This window comes from Pogona vitticeps, chromosome 5 (assembly GCF_051106095.1).
Source record: "Pogona vitticeps strain Pit_001003342236 chromosome 5, PviZW2.1, whole genome shotgun sequence".
NCBI lineage: Eukaryota > Metazoa > Chordata > Lepidosauria > Squamata > Agamidae > Pogona > Pogona vitticeps.
In genome coordinates, this window is record NC_135787.1 from 67,976,605 (window position 1) to 67,999,696 (window position 23,092).

Here is a 23,092-nt window from a genome sequence, read left to right on the forward strand (position 1 = left end):
GGATGAGTTGTTGCTTTACGTTAAGCATTGTTTTAACAGTTTTGACTTTTTGTCTATTTTATCCTCTTCTTGTGCAGAGTGAAGATTCAGATGAGGATGAGCCTTGTGCAATAAGTGGCAAGTGGACATTCCAGAGGGACAGCAAGAGATGGTCCAGGCTTGAGGAGTTCCATGCTTTTCCTCCAAAACAAGATGTGAACTCCTCACCTCCAGAAGTGTCTTGTCTTAGCTCTGCAGCCAGTCATGAAAGCATGCTGACAGATCACAGTGATCACCCGGAAATAGTTTCCGTCCACAGCAGCAGCAGCAGCAGCAGTCATCCAGTTGCCTCCCAGAGTGAAGCAGCCACCACGAGGACCAATTCTGTCATTAGTGTGGGCTCATCCAGCAACCTTGTGACAAATGAGGACTCGTTCAGCAGTTTGCCCTCACCTAAAGAACTGTCAAACTTCAGTTTTGGTGGGAAAGCTAATGAGAAGAATGCCAAGTCCAAAACAAGAAGCCTATTGAAGAGGATGGAAAGCCTAAAATTAAAAGGCTCTCATCATGGTAAAAACAAAACCCCTTCCAAGCTTGGCCTCATAATCAGTGGTCCCGTCTTGCAAGAAGGTGTGGATAAAGAGAAATTAAAGCAACTTAACTGTGTGGAGATCTCCACCTTGAATGGCAATCACATCAATGTCCCAATGGTACGCAAAAGAAGCATCTCTAATTCCACCCAGACCAGCAGTAGCAGCAGCCAATCGGAGACAAGCAGTGCCGTCAGCACCCCAAGCCCTATTACACGGATGCGCAGCCTCAGTGCCTACAGTAAAAGAGTAGGGATGTACTTGGAAGGCTTTGATCCTTTCAACCAATCAACATTCAGTGATGTCATGGAGCAGAACTTTAAAAATCGGGAGAGCTTTGCAGAAGACACGGTCTTCTTCATTCCGGAAGACCACAAGCCTGGAACTTTTCCCAAAGCTCTCTCCAATGGTAATTTTGTTCCATCAGAGAACAGTACTTCCGTGAACTGGAGAACAGGGAGTTTCCATGGGCGTAGCCATCTCACTCTCAAGAGGGAGAACAGCTCTGACAGCTCCAAGGAACTGAGCATTGGGAAGAGACGCAATTCCTCCAGCTCTGTATGCAGCCGGCTCAGCATTTACGACAATGTGCCAGGCTCTATCCTCTATTCCAGCACAGGTGATCTGGCTGACCTGGAGAATGAAGACCTCTTCCCTGAGCTTGACGACATTCTGTACCATGTCAAAGGCATGCAGAAAATTGTGAACCAATGGTCAGAGAAATTTTCGGATGAAGGGGACTCTGACTCTGCCCTAGACTCTGTTTCTCCATGCCCTTCATCTCCCAAGCAGATCCTCCTTGATGTGGACAATGATAGGACAACAGCTAGTGATCTGGACAGTACAGGAAATTCACTGAATGATACAGAAGAGCCCACAGGGATCCAGGAGAGAAGAGACTCTGGAGTTGGTGCTTCATTGACACGCTCCAACAGGTAAGTGAATCCATCTGATGTAACTGGGCAATGAGGTACTCTGCAACACTTAGTGTGCCTGTTTTATATCTAACAGAGAATGGATGAGAAAAGCTGCTTGGTTTTTATTTGTACAGTAGGACCCCCTGTATCTGCGGGATCAGTATCCACAGTTTCACTTATCCACATCTGAAAATATTAAAAATATTAAAAGAAAAAAAAACTATTTTCACATGTGTTACCCTAACAGGCCACAGATGGAGCCAGGGACTGTGCTATCGATATTTATTAGTGAAGAATACATAGCATGGTCCCTGGCGCTCTCTTATGGCTAGTTTTGGTAATGCGTGTGAAAATATTTTTATATAGGTTGCTATTATCCAGTATTCCGTATTCGCGAAGGTTGATGGAACCAATCCCCAGTGGATATGGGGGTCCTACTGTTATAAGACATAAGACATAAGAAATTTATTTGTCATTGCGCTCACAAGTGGGTGCAACGAAATGTGGTGCTCTTCCCCAAGGTAAAACTGGACAACACTACAAAAAAAAGTTAAAATATGCACAACTTTCACCATCCAAATATAGATACCCTGTTTTCTCTCAGCAATTAAAATCCACCAAAAACCTATGGCCCTGCATTTAAACTCAATACTGCACTTGGGTAAAAACTGTTCTTGAATCTGCTTGTCCTTGCTTTCAATACCCTGAATCTCCTTCCTGATGGTAATAGTTTAAAGAGCTGATATCCCAGATGAGAGGAGTCTTTCAGTATGTTAGATATCTTCCTCTTACATCTGTTCTTATACAATTCTTCCAAAGAGGGGAGTGAACAGCCAATGATGTTTTGGGCCGTCTTAATCACCCTTTGAATTGCCTTTTTCTCTGCCACTGTGCAGCTCGTGAACCATACACAGAGACAGTAGGATAATATGCTCTCAATCGAACTCCGATAGAAGGTGATTAACAAACTCTCAGTCAATTGTTGCTTTCTAAGAATCCTTAGAAAATACAACCGTTGTTGTGCCTTCCTGATTAACGCAGCGGTGTTTGCACTCCAAGTCAGGTCATTTGTTTTGATAGTCCCAAGAAACTTACATTCAACCACCTGTTCCACACAAACTCCATCTACATACAGTGGCTGAATGTCTGCTCTTTTTTTCCTATAGTCCACTCTGAATTCCTTGGTTTTTTGGATGTTAAATAAAAGATTGGTTTTTTTTGCACCAGCGGGATAGCTGTAATACCTCGTCCCGATACGCAGACTCATCATCCCCAGAGATAAGTCCTACTAGTGTAGTATCATCTGCAAATTTGATAATCCTATTACTGGGATGGTTATTGGTGCAATCCGATGAATAAATGGAGAACAGTAGTGGACTAAGGACACAGCCTTGTGGAGTGCCAGTGCTGAGTATCTTGTCAGTAGAGATGTAGTCATTCAGTTTAACCCTTTGTGGACGATTTGTTAAAAAATCCAAAATCCACAGACAGATAGAATCTGGAAAATCAAGATCTTTAAGTTTGTCTATTAATCTGTGGGGTATAATGGTGTTAAAAGCAGAGCTAAAGTCCGCGAACAGCATTCTTACATAATTCCCTTGTGTTTCCAAGTGGGATAAAGCCATATAAAGCACAGTATTGATCGCATCCTCGGTTGATCTATTTTCTTTATAAGCAAACTGAAGCCCATCAAAGGGATCAGGAAGGCAGGAGATAATATATTTCCGAACTAACTGCTCAAAGCACTTCATTAAGATTGAAGTTAGTGCCACCGGCCTGTAGTCATTCGGACTGTTTGTAGGCAACTTTTTAGGCAGTGGAACGATGACGGAAGCCTTGAGACAGACGGGAACTGCACATAGTGTCAGGGATCGATTAAAAATTACAGTCCATATCCCAGCTAGCTGATCAGCACAGTCTTTTACCACCCGACCAGGAATTAAGTCAGGTCCAGCTGCTTTTCTGGAGTTAACCACTTTCATAGTCTGTCTCACATCCTGCTCATTCACAATGAAGGGGGGACTCTGCTGAGTAAATGATGGCAAACGAACAGTTTCAGTTTGATCGATCTCGAATCGAGCAAAAAAGTTGTTCAACTCCTCAGCCACCTCCACACCTCTGCCCGAGGAAACCTTTTTTGCTTTGTAGTTTGTTAGTTGTTGAACCCCCTGCCAAACTTGCCTCATGTTATTGCTGAGAAAGCAGTCTTCAATTCTCCTCTTGTATTCGGCCTTAGCTTGCTTAATGCCTCTCCTCAAATTCGTTCTTGCTGCACTGTAGTCTAGATCATCCCCAGACTTAAAAGCCTTATTTCTAGCATACAACAGGCGTCTAACCTTCCCGGTCATCCAAGGTTTTTGATTGGGATAAACCCGGATACGTTTATCCACTGTGACCGTGTCAATACAGTGTGCCATATACCCTAACACTGCAGCTGTATGTTCTTCCAGATCAGGATGGTCAAAAACTTCCCAATTTGTTTGTTCAAAACAGTCCTTTAACTGCTCCATTGCTCCCTCCGGCCAGCTTTTCACTGTCTTGACTACTAGCCCTGACTGTTTTCTCAGAGGAATATACTCCGGAGCTAAAAACAGGGACATATGGTCAGACTGGCCCAAGTGTGGCAATTGTAATATCCTGTATCCATTTGCAATATTCGTGTAGACCTTATCTAAGGTGTTCAGCCCCCTAGTAGCACACCTTACATGTTGATGGAATTTGGGGAGGACTGCACGTAGGTTTATAACTGTTTAAACTCACACCAAAAAAAAAAAAAAAAACTCCACCACAGTAATCACCAGATAACCCAAAAAAGGCCACCAACACAAAAGTGGCAGTAAAAATATGGTAGAAAAGACATTATGAATATATAAAATCAGCAGTATGAACAACATTCATTTAGGAGGTATAGTGCTATCCCACATAGTGCCTAGAGCTGGCTTGTGTTTGTAAATCATATTAAGAATTTAGTTGCAACCTTCTATATATTAATCAGGATTCTTCTTTGTGAACATACCTAATGTGATGTTCAGTATACCACAAATCTAAATGGTATTCATCTTTCCTGTGAGCAGGTCAAACTGGAGTGGCCCAAGTCACTTACCTTTCTCCTGCTTTGTTTGTATTGTTTTGTTGTGAAAGTTCGTGAATCTCTTCACAAATAGCTCTCTTGGCTGGCAGATTATATGTATTGTAAACAAAAAAAAGTAACTTTTCCAAGTTCTGAACATTTGATCTAGACATGTGGATCCTTTTCTTAGATCCTTATGTTGTGTCTAATTGGTCAAACTTGTAATCTTAGTAGCTTAGTTTATCTTTACTCACAACTCAGATGGATGTTTTCTAAAAAGCTTTGAAGATCTTTAGCAATACAATCTGAGCACAGTGAACTCAGGCAGAGTTAGCCATGTAATATGCTGTCAATCTGGCTGTTAACTGACTCTGTACAAGTACTACAGAAGTTCTTAAAGTCTTTTCTGTTAATATCATCAAGATCTAAGATCTTGAAGTGATATGTTAATCACTCCTTATGCAATGCTGCTGTGTAGTACTTTTCCAGTTCATTGCTTTAGCTTTCCACTTACTTTGACCTGTCTGTACTGTTAAATGTCTATTGACTTTTTCACTCTCTCCAAAAGGCACAGAATGAGGTGGCACAGCTTTCAGAGCTCCCATCGGCCCAGCATCAGCTCAGCATCCTTGCAGATTGACTGTCAGTCTGTAGCACAGATGAATCTGCTGCAGAAGTATTCACTCTTGAAGTTAACTGCACTCCTGGAGAAATACACCCCTTCCAATAAACATGGCTTCAGCTGGTAAGGGGCTGTGCACATAAATTGCAGAGATCTGACTGGTCAGAATTTGTAAAGATTAAAGTTCCTTTTTACTTGCCAGCCAAAAACCAACTGTCTGTGAATGGCTCAAGGACTCAGGCTTTGACTATCTGAAAGGAACCAGGTATTTGCAGCTGAGGGACAGCAGAAAGGAAGAGCTTGGATCCAGGCTTAGGCATATGCCACTAGACTGATGATTACCCCATTCCTCATGGCACCGGATCCAATCCCCCCAAATGCTGCAGAATTGCTTGATGGAATCTGCTGAATGGAGTAAATGCTGCACGTTTCTCGACTGAACTTGATGATGGATAGTGGTGTGCAAGTAGGCCCCTTGAATCAATGGGGATTTGATAAGTCATCTCCACTATAAGTCCCATTGATTCAAATGGGCCTATTTTGATGAGTCTTAATTTTACATAGTAAATCACTGTGAGACTAGGTCCATTTGAATTAATGAAACCTATGGTGGGGTAAACTCATTAGATCTCCATTTATGCAATGGTCCTATTCTATTGTGATTTACTACACTAAGCAACAGGATTTTGGAAGTTGTGTAGGTACTGTGTCCTATTAGATAAATGTTACTGAAAACCTTTTATTGTCCAATTAATAAACATTTCTGTTCATAAAAGATTGTAAGGGAGCCAAAAGTACAATATAAATTGGTGGGGATTCTATTCTATCAGAATTTCATCATTTGACCTAGTCCATTCCTTCCGTTCTGTGGAACTTGGAGAGAGTATTTTAAGTCCAGCGTGAAAGCTCTTCCTGTTCAGAGGCTGTTATTATGGGTGCTGTGCTAAACAGAGAAGTTGTTTGTTCTGAAAGACAGAAATAAGTACTGGCCATGTTGTGTTTGCATGCTTCAGATTCTCAGTGGACATCGTAAGACGCGCATGTGTGCATTTAGCTTTACATTCTAGAACTGCGTGCTTTAACGAAATGAGAACTGTACAAATTTTGATTCCCATAATACTCTGTGTTATGCTGTGTGGTGATACAAATAAAGTGGGACAGTTGTGTGGCAGATGAGTTGACCATAAAGCCGAAATGCTGGTTATATAGCTATAATGTTAGTTTAGAATTCACTCGATTGTATCATTCCCAGTTTTAGAGTGCCACATTCATATATGCTTCACATACTAATCCACTTCTTTGTCCAGCTTCACTTTAACAATTCTAAAAACAATTTTACTGAGTGAAAAAGGAGGGTTTTAGAATTTTTCCCCCTGCTAGCCAAAGCCACATGGAAAAGCCTTTTACCAAAGCGGGTGGCTGAAGTGGTAGAGAAGGAAAATGCAGGAGGGGAGGGGGCTGAGAAGGTCACTTGTTGAACTGAGACTTGTTGCTAGCAAACACCAATGTATTACATCAGTTTCCTGCTGTGACACAAGCTGCTGGGTGGTGGGACGGGTCTGAGGGCTTTTTAAAGCCAGTGGTTAACATACAAAAAGCTCATTGTTCACATGTCTGTCTTTCCCCCAGAGTCCTAAAGAAGCAAGATTATAAAGGGTCATTGACTGCTAGATTTGTGTTTGACTCTTACAGGTTTTGACATGGCCACCCTGATTCTGCCCTGTGACTTTTGGTCTGGCAGATTTTAGTATACAAAATTAGCAAACTGAAAAGACCTTCTAATTAATTGATATAATATGTGAATCAGTTCTCTAGCTGCATATTAAGCATGTATTGTTGTGACCAACTTAATTACTTTGACATGGCCATCCTCAAGAATTCACCACTTACTGTATAAGATAGTTCTATATAACAGGGTGTTAGTATTAGGACTGTATTTTGGGAGGGGACAGCCCATTGAAAGATAGTTTTCCCAATCTCAAATGAGTAAAGAATTGATTCAAGAGAGAGATTAGTTTAACTACATCTCATTATTACTATTGCCAGTGTTTGTAATGAAAATTGGTTAGGAAGGATTTCATACAGTATTTTGATTCAAGAGTTAAAGGCAAGACCAGGTCAGCTGGGAAGGAAAAAAAAAGATTTGGTTAAAATGCAGTGACTAATCAGCTAACAGTTTTTAGAATTTGATGACAGCACTAGTACAAAAAATTCTAAAATCTGTTCATGGCTCTTCTCCCTAGGAGTATACTCTTTTTTAAAGAGATTTTTCTGATGGCTTTTTCCTAACTTTGTGGAATGCTATGAATGCAGGTTTTCCATACTGCTATTCTCAGTCAAGTGAGATCTTTTCTGGCACACTTCTTACTTCATAGCCCACAGATGGAAATAGAAATGTGCAGTGTGTATTTGAGTGCATGCATATAAAATAGGCTTGAAACTTTTAAAATCTTTATCACCTTATTTATGTTCCTCTGCAGGGCTGTACCAAAGTTTATGAAAAGGATAAAAGTCCCAGATTATAAAGACCGAAATGTGTTTGGCGTTCCCCTAACAGTTAATGTCCAACGTACAGGACAACCTCTCCCTCAGAGCATTCAACAAGCTATGAGATACCTTCGCAACCACTGCCTGGATCAAGTGAGTTTTCTTGTAGTGCTATCTTCCATGATCCCCAAAGTTTGCTTTCATAATTGTTCTCTGTTGCTTTTCCTTAGTAGTTTCCTCTTGAGAACTGTGTGGCTAATTAAAGTGGTACACCTCAAATGGAATTGTAATCAACACACTTAAAATAATGTCAGCAGCTGTCAACCTCTCCACCCTTCTTCCCATATCACGTTTATCGGGGGGGGGGAGGGGAATGTGGTACTGTTCCAGGTAGGGAACAAAAAGAAGTAGAGGGAGGGGTCACATATTTGAATGTTCTTCCATATATGAATAAACTGCCTACACTCACAGAAATCAAAGACATCAAGGAGAAGCTGGTCCAAAACGATCCTCCCTGATTCTTCCAGTCTCTGTGGAAAGGCCTACCATATCCTAGTTCTTAATAGAACCAGATGTTGTATTTAATTCAGTGCCATCTTGAAACTTGGATTTCAAAATATCCTTTTTAATTGTAAACAAAACACCAGTAACAGATTTCTGTTCAGTCTTATGGGCGAAGTGTTCAAAAGTGTCTCCCAGCATCCTTGAGGCTCCCAACACCAGATTTCTAAAAAAATGCCTCAGAATGTTCCTTTGTGTCTTTGAGGGAGCTTGAGAGGCCATTTTGCTGACACCTACAGGACCGATTGCCTGCACTACACTTTCTATATATAATTTTTGGCTACTAGAAGTACGAAGGGGCTTTTTCAAAAAGTCTCCCTAAAGGAAAATAAAAATATTTGACTAGGGGCCATGGAACTAGTCTGGGGAAGTTGCCTGCCCTAGTGTAATGTGTACATCAATCTTTTATTGTATAGGTTGGTCTTTTCCGAAAATCTGGTGTAAAATCAAGAATCCAGGCATTACGACAGATGAACGAGAGCTCCACAGGCAAAGTCAACTATGAAGGGCAGTCTGCTTACGATGTGGCCGACATGCTGAAGCAATATTTTCGCTATCTGCCAGAACCACTCATGACCAACAAACTTTCAGAGACTTTCTTACAGATCTACCAGTGTAAGTCTGTAGTTTTATTTTTGGCAGATCTCACTATGTTTCTTTAGAGTACACTGTTTCTTAAAGACTGAGACTAGAGTTGCACTAGAGTAGGGCCTTGAATCAGTGGTGATTTGTTGAGGTAACCTCTCCATAGTTTTGTCCTGTCCTTCCAAGCCTTTATAAGAAGCAACTCCAAATTTACCAGTGAAAGTATCTGTGTCCTCTTGAACATGGAAACAAAATTATGGTATGTTGGTGTAGATCAGTGATGACTTTTCCCTCCCTTCTCAAATGCATCACTGTCTCCTGAAGCCCTCTTTTCTGCTTATTCAAGCCCCGTCTGGATATTTTGTGGTGCCAAATTCGGGAATGATTTAGGGAGTATTTATTTAATTGCCTTTCCACCCCCACTGAGGAATGTCTTTTTACTGAGGTGTACGAATTTTTGTTAGAGTCCAGATTAGCAGAGCTTAGTGTCTGCATATTCATTGCCACCCATGTTCATAAAAATGAAGGAGCCCCAATCTAATTTAACAGGCCTTTTAGCAGATCTGCAGAAGTGTGGGGCTCTCAAACCTAAAATCTAAATTTAACTCGGGAATATGCAGAGCTTTGTTTTACTGTTGAGTCTCTTGCAAGGCAGGAAATACCTGAGGGCAGTTAAGCTGTTGACCAAAAAGGAAAAAAAAAGTGTTCATTTGCCATGAATGGTATGCAGCACACTGAAGGAAATGGTTGTAGACTGAAGTCAAAAATAGTTGAAGCTGGCGTTTGTTTTGGGATGCATTCATGCTATATGTGTGGAAAATCAATGAGCTGATGAGAGGAGTGCTAATCTTGTGCAGATGTGCCAAAGGACCAGCGTCTCCAGGCGATCAAGGCTGCCATTATGCTTCTCCCGGATGAGAACAGAGAAGTCCTACAGATTCTCCTATATTTTCTGAGTGACGTCACGGCTGCTGTGAAGGAAAACCAGATGACGCCAACCAACCTAGCTGTGTGCTTAGCGCCTTCTCTTTTCCACCTAAACACCCTCAAGAGGGAAAATTCTTCTCCAAGGCAAGTCTGATCCCAGAGCCCTTTCCTGTTATGTGTGTAAAGAAATCTTTCTTTTTAATGCTTTGAAATCTGTCTTTGCTCTCCCCCAGTGCTGCCACTTTTTCAACAGCATTCTCAGCTTTGGCTAAGCCATTTCTGGTGGACATTGCCATTGAGTAATAAAAGCCTAGCAGTTAGAACTGCAACAACCTTTCACACAAGCAGACAATCACTCGACATGTACAAAAGCCTTGATTCATCTAACATTGCCTAATTGGTGAATGAGAGGGTTGAAAATGAAAGTGCAGGGTCCAGTGTGTCACCAACATTTTTGTAGGGCTTCTCCATACGCAAGAGTACCTTGGCTTTGCAATACAATATAATTGACATTTTCCACCCATTAATTCATCTTACATATTAACAGGGTAATGCAGAGGAAACAGAGTCTTGGAAAACCTGATCAGAAAGATTTAAATGAGAATTTGGCTGCAACACAAGGCCTGGGCCACATGATCGCTGAGTGTAAGAAGCTGTTTCAGGTGAATATTCCACTGTAAAATTCTGTCTAAAGCCGTTTTATTAATACCCTGCATTTGATTCTAAGCCTTGTTCTTCAGCTCACTGTTCTAAGTTTGGTAGCTAATTGTGCTGGTAGCCACTTTCAAAAGAGTTTGAAGGGGCAGAGTCAAACCTGCTATTAGGCAGAATCAGGTGCAGTTTTCTCTAGGGATGGAGGGGACGGCAGTCCTATGGCTATTCCTACCTGTTGGAAAACAGAGCCATCTGTTCCATGTGGTCTTGTCTGCACCTCCAAAGCTGCCCTGCTGCCCTTGGGTGAAATGGCAGAGGAAGTCCTTGAGCAATTTTTAAAGAAGATTTAACTGTTTCTTTAGTCTGGTTTCACTGCAGGCAGCAAAGTGTATTCGGACAGCTTATATATCTTGACAGCTTTGCACCTTTAGAATGGCAGCTGGGAAACTAGATGGTGCTCCTCAGCTCCTGTTCCAAACATCACATGGCAGTATTTATAGTCTCCATTGGCACACCGGAAATGTTACGAAATGTTGAGCATGATCATGTCTACAGTTGTGAAATCTCCTCTTTTCTCCCTTGTGTCTCCCCATCCCGGATTCTTAGATCCCTGAAGAAATGAGTAGGTGTCGGAATTCTTATACAGAGCAAGACCTTCGACCTCTGAGCCTGGAGGAGCTGGGACGGACTCATAAGTCAGAGCCTGCGGACTACCGTTCTTACATCCAGGATTGCATGGATGACTTGCTGAAGGAGATCAAGGATAAATTTAAAGGCTGGGTCAGCTGTTCCACCTCAGAACAAGCTGAGCTGGCTTGCAAGAAGGTACCTTGACACAATCCCAAAACTGTTGCTGTTGTCTTTCAATATTTTTCTTGTATCACTTATAACATACCTTATAGGGAAAAGGAAACCGTATCTGCACTCAACAATCACCTTTTTGAACAGGCTAGGATAACATGGTTGCTTTATGTATGGAAGAATTATTAGTTCTAAATAATATTCACATTCACTAAAGCTTCTTCCAAAAGTTAGAAAGTTGTGCTGAAGTCATTCAAAAGACAGTGTGGAATGCTTGTCTTTTTCCAACACAGAAGATTCAAGGCAATTCAAGGCTAATTCACACTTTTCCTGAATGTCCATGTAATCAGAAGCTTTCAGCTGAATGTAGCACTAATCTGTTCCAATAACTGAAACAGGTACTCAGAAAGAAATATTTCTAGTACGGTTTCAGCATGACCACCACTGCCCTTTTGCTAACCTTCCTAATAAAAATTTTTTGACAGCAGCTATTGAAAAAGAGGAAGCTGCAGCAAAGGAGAAGTTGTCAAATTGGATAACTATGACAGTCACACAAGAGCTTCTGCCCATATGGAGGTTCATTCATAATTCCCTGTATAAATAAGTTCACAGATTATAGAGAGGACCCATTATTATGACAACCTTTTGCCAAAAACAGTGCTATGAAAATAATCTTTTTCAAGTGCTTTTCAAAAACTATAACTTGTTTCTATTATTTCATGCATTGTTTTCTTTAGACCTTCTGTGAGAAACAGATGTTTTCACAGTATATATATCTGTCAATATGACACATGCATTTAGTTGACACCTTTTGTCTTGTTTCCATATCATAAATGAAAGAAGAGTTGAGGGTGGTTGATGCACATGCTCACTGTCCAGATATTTTTGCACTCCTACAATTCCATAACATTGACACTGCAGAATATAGCTTCAGGAAGACAAATTCCAAAATATCTGGAGGGTCAAAAGTTCCCCAACCTTGACTCATGCTTATCAAAGATACCTAAATTATGATTTGTGGTTGCTATTGTATTATCAGCCACCCCATCTTATTTGCAGAGAGAATTACAGTTAGTGTCAAGGATGCATCTCCCCCTTTCTAAACAAGGGCATTATTGGAATTATGAATGCTACCAACCTTGCCAACCTGTGATTTCACCATTATATTGGGGTAGACCATGGATAGATCAGTAGCTAGATCATAGTTCAACTTTGAATGCAATCTTTGAAGATTCATAAGGTTAGAGGACTGCTAAATCAAGGTGGCTAACCACGCAAGGATATAACTTAGATCTTCATGTTTTCAAGGTTTGTGATGGCCCACCTCTCCGGTTGTGGAAATCCACTATTGAAATTCCTGCAACCCCTGAAGAAGTGCTAAACCGCATACTGAAAGAACAGAATCTTTGGGATGAAGATCTTTTAGATGCAAAAGTCATTGAGACTTTGGACAGCCAGACTGATGTGTACCAATATGTGCAAAACAGTGTGGCACCTCACCCAGCTAGAGACTATGTTATCCTAAGGTAAATGTGCAGATTTCACCTGCATTAGAATTTGTGGAGAAAATATGCCATGCTTTTCATAATGTAGCAATTGAAAACAATTGCAGAGGTATATTGACTCATCTTTTTCTTTAATATTTATAACTTTTCCTGTCTGGTTTGATATCTGCAATTTCTTGCTATTTAATTATTTTTATATTTATGTAAAAACATACCATATATATATCACTTTTCTCCCTTTCAAGATTCCTAAAGTGATTTTTGTGTTATAATATTTGTTTTCAACAGGACATGGAGGACAAATTTATCTAAGGGAGCTTGTGCAGTTTTAAGCTCTTCGGTCGACCATGAACATGCTCCAGTCCTTGGTGTTCGAGTGAATGTGCTGATGTCCCGATATCTCATTGAGCCCTGTGGATCAGGAAAATCCAAACTCACCTATATATGCAGAATTGATTTAAGGTAAATATGTTCAGATTTATTCTTTTGTCACTGTGAGTGTGTGCTTGTTCACAAGTCACACATTTGTGAAATGGTGATTTGCGGTACAGCCCAGGAACAGCAATGCTATCCTTCCCTCCTATAGTAGAATTATCCTCCCGTCTGCTCTGGAAAGAGAGTGATGCATGATGATTGATCTGCGCCTGTGTGTTTTTATTTAGAGGTACACAAACTCTGCTACTCATGGCTCTTGAACGACCCCCCTTCATATGCCACAGAAAAGATGCAGAGTCTGTCTGCATGAGGACAACGTGTGGGAAATGCTATGAGTTTGGGGTGGGTTGATTCGCATTTTTTCCCCGTTGATCACATGATGCAAGAGAAAATGTGAATCAGCCTGGAATCCCACACCCCCACTTCATTGTTTTAGCTCCCCAACAGAGACCCTTCTACTTCTAAAAAATTAAATCCATTCACTTTCACAGAGCACCTTCCTCCTTGCCTCTTGAACCATGTGTTTACTTATACACATACACACACACACTTACACACATCTTGCCTGTTTCCCAATACACATTCCTTCCTTCCTTCCTTCCTTCCTTCCTTCCTTCCTTCCTTCCTTCCTTCTCTGTTTGCCTCCATGAGCAACAATACTGGGGCTTCTTCTTTTCGTATGGTATGTTAAGAAAAGGAGCTTGTTCCCACAGGTGAGAGTTTCTTTTTAAACAGCTAACCAGATAACTACACACAGAAATTGAAGTAGCAAGCCTTTTTATCATTTGTAAGGCAGTTCATTGTAATGGCACCACCTACAGGGCTATATGCAAAATTGCAAGCAAACCACAAAAAAGAAGCTCTCTCCTGTTTTTCACACAGACTCTTAATTCCTTGGTGCAACTACACAGTGAGTGAATGTAAGCGAATTTGCATTTCTATTGTTGTGTAGTTGCACCCTCAGTGCAAATGGGCAAAATTATCATGGGTTTTTAGAAATCTGCTTTAATTTCCACTGTCCTCATTCCAGGTCATGATCAAGATCCGTTATGTCCTGTTGAATTCTGGTTGCTCCCAATTTGCACTACCATGTTACCTACAATTTTTCTGGATAATTTTATGAATGCATACCTGTGCATCGTTATCACACTTGAACTTTTGAAACACTGCCAAAACAAAAATCTGATTCTTAAGTGAGATGTCTGTCCCACCCACCCTCCAGCTGAATGCTTCTTTTAAGAATTTCTGTTTGATTTCTGTGTTGACTTGTTTTGGTGTTTATTTGTTTCTCCATCCTCCAAATGAAAACAATTGTTACCAGCTTTGGTAATGTCTTTTCTTTTCTTTAAAACAGAGGACACAAGCCTGACTGGTACATGAAGGCTTTTGGACACTTATGCGCAGCTGAAGTTGTTAAGATCAGAGACTCTTTCATTAACCAGAATCTTGCGGTTAAAGAAGCAAAATCAAGGTGACAACAGTGGACACTGATATTTTCAGGAATGGTTGAAAGCCAGTGGAATGGGTTGCAGTGTGGCTATTAAGTTTCATTCTGAAGAAGTGGTGCCTGGAATGGGTTTGAGATGCTCACTCAAGAGTCTGTGGCTATACCATTCCTTTTAAAGCTGCTTCCTGTCAGCCTTAGGCCTATAATGTAGGCCTTGACTGGAATATATTGGATGGTGCAACATTTGGGGGGGGGAGGGGAAAAGTAATATTATATACTATATATTGCTTAGATGGCGTGAATTGCTTCTGAGAAGCAAAACTTTGAGACTTAAATATATTGCTGGAATACAGTGAAAATAATTAATTCCTATATGTTAGTTTTATGTATGGATTTGTATGCCATTTGTCGATGGGCTGCTTGATCCACTGGATTCACTGGCAACTTTTCAATGGGTTCTTGCTAAAGTAAGTGAAAGAAGGTTTGCACAGAGGCAGAGGCGTGAATTGTTGAACAGAGAGTCATAGAAACCATATTATTGGAGTGTCTGGTACACTTAAGCAAGGGGAGAGATATTAAAGGTTGAAGGAGGGGTTGTTGTACAATCGTTTGTCTGTCCAATAGACCACCGCAAGCTTCATTCTTAACTTCTGTATTCCTTGTGTTGTTGAAAGAAAAGAGAAAGAGAGAGGAATGGAGGCTACCTCAGGCATGTCAAGGAGAGGGAAAAGCAAAACACCTGAAGCTGATGCCAGTTAATCACCTTATTGAAGTGATTTCTTAAAATGTCCAATGCATTCCAAGCTACATTTCTGCCATGGGTTTATTTCTGTATGTATTAAGATTGAAACTTCCCAGCTTTTCTCACATTAGTAGAGGGACCTGAATTTGCTGAAGAATTTATTCTAAAGCCAGACACTGCCCCCACTGGGAGCTTCAAGACTAGTGCTTTCAGGTGAATTTTCACAATATGCACTTGGTTTTTTTTAACGTTGGTTCCCTATCAGTTGATTTGGCAGGTCCTTTTGAAAGATTTTCCTCTAATTTTGAAAGACTTTTCTCTAATTTGTCCTTTGACTTATGTGCATTTAAAATTAGAGAATCAGTATAGGTGCAAATATAAGGGACGTGGTGGCACTGCAGGTCAAACCGCTGAAGCCTCTATGCTGCAAGGTCAGAAGACCTGCAGTCATAAGATCGAATCCACGCAATGGAAGTGAGCCCCCGTCGCTTGTCCCAGCTCCTGCCAACCTAGCGGTTTGAAAGCATGCAAAATGCAAAAATGCGAGTAGATAAATAGGTACCACCTCGGTGGGAAGGTAAACGGTGTTCCATGTCTAGTCACGCTGGTCACATGACCACGGAGGATTGTCTGCGGACAAACACTAGCTCTATGGGTTGGAAACGGAGATGAGCACTGCCGCCTAGAGTCAGACACGACTGGACAAAATTGTCAAGGGGAACCTTTACCTTTTTTTATAGGTGCAAATACAATATTGCATGGGGAAAATTTACTTTGGCAAATGACTGCTGCCATAGCACACCAATTTCATGTGATTTTGGAAAATAAACACCATCAGATGTAGTTAGTACTTAGATGGGAAACCATCGGGGGTACTAGAGACCTTCAGATGCAGTTAGGGGAAAAATCCAGCCTGAACCCGCAGAGAGATACTGTCCACCAGAATTGGCAGTGCTGTACTAGGCTAGATGACTAAAGCATCTGACTCAGGATAAGGCAGCTTGCCATGGTCACATGAAATCTTCGGTTTGGAGAATGGGTTGGCAAAATGAAAAATTTTACAGCCATGGTGACCTCTCTAGTTTCCCCATGAGTTCAGTGTGAAACGTGTTATGCCCTGCTAAACCTTTACAGTTTAAAAACTTTTTGGATGTGCATTTCAGATATGGAATGTGTGTGCCATGGTGACACTCAGACTTCTTGTTCTCAAACAGAGAGTACCTCAGAAGGTAGGCCTTGTAAAAGATAATGCATGTTGAGCAATATTAAGTAGTCATTTTGTGCTTGAGGTTGGCATCTGTCTTTGCCCCCTCTTACATATAATCACCATTTATGATGAAAGAAGCTGCAAAGGTGCAAGCAGGAGTCTTTTAACAGTCCTCTTTCTGAATTCCTTCATAGGAATAATCAGAAAGATTGCAACATGAAAATAAATATGAAACTGCTTTCAGTAGCTTGGGCAGCCCTGGAATATGTCATAACTGGAGCATTTTGAAGTTCTAAAGCACTTCGGTGTAACAGATACTGTTGGGAGTACAAAGTACTGTAATTCATATATTCTACTCCACTGTATTACACAACCATGGTTTGGGCTAAAATTTCCACACCTTTCAGAGATTCTGAAGTCTGGTTAAGAAAAGAGTGCAGTTTCCATCAGGTTATGTGGCACAATGTGAAGATCTACAATTTACGATAAACAGGAAATTCAAATGATTGGGCAATCTATTGTAGAAGTCAATAGGACTGAGACAAAAAAACCAGACCAGTACACTCAAATATTTCCTTGGGCAATCAGGGCAACAATAATAAATGAATAATGATATTTGGGCAGACTGTGGAATTGTGGTAGTATTCTAAAAGCTATAGATTACCTGTCAACTGCTTCCAGGAAAAAATATATATTCATATTGTTAATTCAAGATATGTGCATTTAACACAACTTTTGCAGTGCATCATGCAGTGTGTAGTGGTAAGGAGGTTATTTGTGGAGTGGAATGAACAGGACAATTGGTGATACACATTTTGTTGTAGAAGGAAAAACCACAGTAGAACAAAAGGAGGATGATAGGCAGCCAACTTCATCTTTCCTCTGTTACAAGCCTTACATTAGTATTTTTCCCTCGTCGGGGGTACCTACCTGCTTAGTTTTTATGGTATACCATGTAACTATAGCAAATGCTTTTAAAATAACAGTTGGAACTCAATGGTGAACGCATATCCAAAAGCAGGACTTTAGCCCTTGCTATGAATCTTGCATCCCCCTCCCCCACTCCTTTGTAAGGCTTGTGCTTTGGTGTAGAGATGCAGCACTAGCATAGAGATGCACTGAACATGTGTGAGTCAAGGTGTGAATGTAAAATGGATGGCAATCTGCTTGTATGTTGATATGAAGCAAATAACTTCATACATCCTTCTTGGGCCTATTAGGTTTCCCCATGACAGGACTCCATCCCCTGAATTCAGACTTGTAGCCTCCCTACCCTTCATGCTGAGATTTGTCTTGCCCCAAAGACAGTGTGCAAAGCTGGACAGCTGATTCCATCTGGCTCAGTCTCATTGGAAAGGGACTGGGTGATGTCACTGTTTCTGCTTTTCCTCCATCCCAGGGCAGTGGCATGAATGGAATCAGCCCTTTGTTACCATTTTCAGTATTATTTAAACATAATAGTAATTTTAAAAAGTATGATGAAGAATTGTGGTGTTTGAATAGATTGTGTAGAATTTCTAGCAATAGTCAGTGTCAGCATCATCATCCCCCTCCTAATTTTATTACATTGTGTTGTGGACCATTTATTTGTTCCTCTTTGTTCACGCTCTCTTCGTTGCATATGCAACAAACTCACAAAAATAAGTTTAGGATTAACAAGAAGAAATATATACAGTTAAGGGACCAGGGCTTGAATTTAGGACTACAGAACTCCCGAGCCAGCATGGGGGTTGTAGTCCAAAAAAGAAGAAGTAGAATATACCCGAGTTCTGTACATACAGTATGACAGGCTGGGACCCTTCATTGTACATTGATCTGCTTGCACTGTTTCCATTAAGAAGCTTTCTGGGGTTGCATTCCTCGTGATGTCAGTCCAGAAGTCATGAAGAATAAATGGCCATGAAGAAGAATAGAGATGTTAGATCATCTCATCAGAGACTAACGTCTCTTTAACAAAATCAGAAATAATAGCTTTCTAAGGGACATTACCTAGGATCAGGTCTACCCTAGCATCAACTATTTCCGCTTTGTCCTGGAGAGCAGAAGAACGTCCTGAATCCCTTCCTTAGCCTACAAACATTTACTTAGAGGAGTAAATCCATTTTGGTAGTTCTGAAACTACCGGGTAGTTATGTTAATTGTGTTGCACCATTAGTGTTTCTCATCAGTAGGGAAGCTTTGTGTATTCTTTGTATACTTCTTACATGTTTAAATATGTAAAAAAAAAAGAGGTATGTTGTACATACTATCTTGGTGTAAACGTGTATACTTGTTCACACTTTATTGTCCACATAGATAAAGCATGAAAGTAATTATTTAAAATATACTTGTATTTATACCTCAGATATTCTTTGGGGGACAGGATATTTGTACCTCATGTTGTCTGTCTTCCCCTGTCCTATGTAAATATGTTCTACACATTTAAGGTCTAAGGAAAAGAAGGAAAGATTTATAACTTGCTGTTGTATGTCTGTACAGAATGTAATCAATAAATGCACTATTAAATGTCTAAATTGGTGAGATATCTGAATTCTTCTCAATTTTATTACTGCCTGTGTTTTCTGAACGTCCTTCTGAAGTTTCGGCCGTGGGCCTGACCTTTAATCCAGGGACCAAATCTCTTCTACCATCCACTTCCGGAATGCACTTGCATCCTGACGATTGGTTCTGACTCCACTGTGGAGGAGCCAAGAGTCTATTCCAGCTCTTGCAGCCTTACCCCACGACAGCCTGGGTTCTTCCACCACCTGAGGTAGGAGATGAAAAACCCCCCTTCTTTTTTCCACCAGGGCTGCCTCTTGCCTCCCAACCATACTGTCCCCCTCCATTTCAAATAATGGACACACACACAGCTTCTCTCCTTACCCCCTTCCACCAGAAGCACCATCTAATGCATGCATGTCTACTTTTTAATCTGCCCTGGAGTGAGAAGATAGCAAACATATCAGCATCTCAATGGGGCCAGCACATTTCAGCCACAAGGTGTAATGCGCAAAACAAATTGGCCTCATTGTCCAGCCAGCCCTGTTTGCCACCAAGCATAGGCAAGGAAGGGGACAGAGAGGGAGGTGAAGAAACAGAGAGAGAGGATAAGCAGCACTATTTGCTGTTCTTTGTTGCCTGAAATGACTACCTCCATAATGGGGCAACTCCCTTTCAGTCAGGTTCATTAGAGTGCTTTCATGGCCCATCAGGAGATCTGCTCACTTGCCCAAAGGCAACTGGGGTGACATGGAGAAAGGATAGGGCTTTTTTGCCAGTGCTCCCAGCACCATTAGAACCATTAGGCTTCATTGGGTTTGTTTGTTTGTTTGTTTGTTTGTTTGTTTGTTTGTTTTTAAGGTGTTTTGGAAAGTTTTTGCCTGCCTTTTTTGTTTGTTTCAGGGCTGCTGTTTTTTATTGTCTGCACAGAATTGGTATTTTCAGTGATTTCATACACCTTTCAAAATGTCCTAAAATAATGTTATATTTATAAAATATTTGAAAATGCAGTTTATTTCTAATCAATTATGCCGAAGTGTTCAGAGGGTGATCACACCCTTGGGATGAGATGAATTAAGGTGTTTTTGGATCCGGCTGCCTGATCGCTTTGTGTCAGCACAACGTTGCATAGGGCCCGAATCCAGCAACCTGGAGGGAGGGCTGCACCCCCACAGAGTCCCATCTTTCACTGGCAGAGCTTGTTAAGATGACTTGGACAGCAGAAAGGAAACAAAGTTGTCCTATCTAGGAAATGTGTGAGTTCCTTCAAAACAAAAGGACAAAAGACTAAAAGTGGCAATAAATCGGACAAAGTGCAAGGTTTGCACTGCGAAGGAAGGAAGCCAAAAAAACAAAACAAAACACTAGGCTCCATGTGGCAGTTTGACAAGAATAAGAGTTTGAGGAAAGTCGTCTGAAGAACGTTAAAAGAAGTTGATTTAAATTATACTTTTTGTGCCTTAGAAAGAGGGATTCTATCTTTGCCTTTTGTGGCAGCATTCTGAATATCACAGCAATAATCAAACAGCTGCTGCTGTGCACCAAGGAAAGCGTCCTTTTTGCAGCTTAGTTCTCCATCTGTGCAGCCAAAGAAATTTCAAAACAGCCCAACATCCCCTTCGTTTCAATGGGCCATCTCCTCCCAACACAAGAGAACTGGCGAAGAGGACAAAGGGGAGTCGCCACAGGTATCCTGGATGGGTAAGGGGGTTAGAACTAATTTCCATGCTTCAGGGGTTCTATTGTCCTATGTAAGCACTTTGGTTAATGCAATAATTTGAACCGCAATCTCCCCTTGCCGGTGTGTGCTGTAATGAAGTGGTAATTTGAACATTTTTCACTAGCTTCTGGAAGAGTCTGCATCCCAGAGGTGGAGCACATAGAGGACCAACTTGGTGCAGTTTCACAGCAGCTGATGTACTACCTACATGCTGGTGCAGTGTTGAACAATGGTCTGTCGCAAGGATGTTGCAAACCCCAACCTCCGATGCTGGGTTACTTATGTAGCTGCTCATTTTAATGAAAAAAAACAACAGATACAGATTTAAACTCAAATAAATCAGCATCTCTATAGATCATATGTCCAAACGGTTTACAATAATAGGAAAACACATTTGCCCAATAACCCAATATTGCAGAGGTTCCCAACCTTGGGTCCCCAGATATTCTTGGACTAAAACTCTCAGAAGCCTGCAACACTAGCTAATCCAGGGCAGGATTCCTGGGAGGTGTCATCCAGGAACATCTGGGGACCGAAAGTGGGGAACAACTGCAATATTGTGGTTTGACGACTAAGTGTGATGGGAAGTAGGAAGACCACATATGACAACCTGACAAATCACTGCTGCCCACACCTGCTATTGGAAGGAACTCCATTTGGAAAGAATCTTAGAATCACAGGCGCATTTCCATGGATTTTAAAATAAATCCAGTTTATGGCTAACTAAGCAGGACCTACCTCCAACCATATGTATAGGCAAATGTAAAATTATACCACTTTCTTTTACATGAATGCTTTCTGTTCAGTGTTTTCAAAGTGCCTGGCAATTGAGACCTAAAGGCTGCTTACACAGAGAGAGGGCCTGCAAACGTCGAGTGTCACTTCTCAGCATGTTAAGGTAATAAATTATGAGTGTGCCATTACCTCTCAGTAAGAAACTTTGTCCTGGCACAATATTTCTGCCTCTGGGGTGATTTCAAAGTTACATTTTTGAGCTTAAATGGAGCTGGTTTTCCATATTGTATATTAGATAAAACTAGGATAGCCCCAATCACTGCAGATTGTTGTTTTTTCCAGTCCTGTGTCCCATGTTTCAGGAGCGATATTCTATAGCCAACACCCTCTCATTACAAACTACATCCGTGTGTGTGCGTGTGCGTGCGCGTGTGCACGTGCATGTGCAAGTGCACACATGCATAAGCAAACGTAGCCTGCAAACAGGCCCACTCCAGCAATTGGAAATGGTCAGAGAATTATTACAATGTCTAGTTTTGGTCCAGTCAAATAACAGTTGGTTTGCAAGTTCCTGTAAAAGGAAACGCATCCAGTTGGTATCACACAAGGGGTGGGGGGGTGAGTGCAAATCTTTTAAGCTTAGATTTGTATACTAGAGAGGGTTCCACAATTCATTCACCTGCTTTCTCTTGGTCATACAATATAAACCCCTAATGTATACAAAGCAAGGACAAAATTACTTACAATAGGCCTAGTGGCTGAAGTGAAATGTGAAATATTTTCCCCAGTTCTAATACTATGTTACATCTAGAGGCTGTTGGAATAAGGAAAGGCTGTGAACTACACACATATATGAATTCCTCCTTATGAAAATATAATCAATGAAACTTAACTTTGCACCATTTCAGGGGAAAAAAACCTTCATCTCAATATCTTGTGAAGAGTGCTTGCCTTCTTCAGCATTTGGCAGATTTTCCAATGTTGTTTTTAGCAAGGTTGGGCAGCTTCTCTTTAGTAAAAGTCACATTTCACACTAGGGCAGGGGGAACTTGTCCATAGGGGAAATGAGCCAGGCCAAATGGAAGAGCAGAAAGCAAAATCAGGGTCTACAGTATTTTTATTAGGCACAGGATGTGGACCACAAAATCCCACAATTTTCTGTTCTGGATGTTCCACCTACAAACATCTACATGTTGCTTACCTGGAGAAAAAGCCTAGCTGAGAAGGCTTAGCACAGGCAAAGGGAACCTGTTGGAGTTTTTCAGTTTCACATGTCTTTAGTCTGTTGGAAGCACTCTTGTTATTTGCTTGCTGTTGATCTGTTCACAACTGTAAGCAATGAAACATTCCTCTAACAAATGTCTCAGAGTGAGTTAAGTGCCAGTTCATGAGAAAGAGGTGAACTATCTGGGAAATTTGAAGCTATTCATCTCTGTGAGTCTTTGTGCTTCTACTGCATAGCAAAAATGAATTTTACCGGAAGTTCAAGACCTGCAACAGAATCCAGGAGGAGACACAAGAAGCAAAAGTGGGATTATGCTGCATGCAAGCCCTGTGTTGTACACCCTGGTTATGAAATAGAGAGGGAAAGCCTGAGGCCTTCCACATGTTGTAGATTTCCAAGTCC

General features: G+C 41.1%; 1 protein-coding gene across 2 annotated transcripts in view; it reads left to right on the forward strand.

Moving 5' to 3' along the window:
• Positions 1 to 19,042, forward strand: part of LOC110077007 (rho GTPase-activating protein 7) — a 148,278-nt gene extending 129,236 nt beyond the window's left edge. For both annotated transcript variants that reach the window (XM_020789639.3, XM_020789640.3), the window contains exons 5-14: positions 78 to 1,504; positions 5,125 to 5,301; positions 7,659 to 7,818; positions 8,643 to 8,841; positions 9,669 to 9,882; positions 10,286 to 10,400; positions 10,999 to 11,217; positions 12,502 to 12,719; positions 12,987 to 13,160; positions 14,488 to 19,042. In XM_020789639.3, the coding sequence (XP_020645298.3) occupies positions 78 to 1,504; positions 5,125 to 5,301; positions 7,659 to 7,818; positions 8,643 to 8,841; positions 9,669 to 9,882; positions 10,286 to 10,400; positions 10,999 to 11,217; positions 12,502 to 12,719; positions 12,987 to 13,160; positions 14,488 to 14,608 (3,024 nt within the window). In that variant the 3' untranslated portion in view covers positions 14,609 to 19,042. The remainder of the gene's footprint in view (positions 1 to 77; positions 1,505 to 5,124; positions 5,302 to 7,658; positions 7,819 to 8,642; positions 8,842 to 9,668; positions 9,883 to 10,285; positions 10,401 to 10,998; positions 11,218 to 12,501; positions 12,720 to 12,986; positions 13,161 to 14,487) is intronic.
• Positions 19,043 to 23,092: the final 4,050 nt, after the last annotated feature.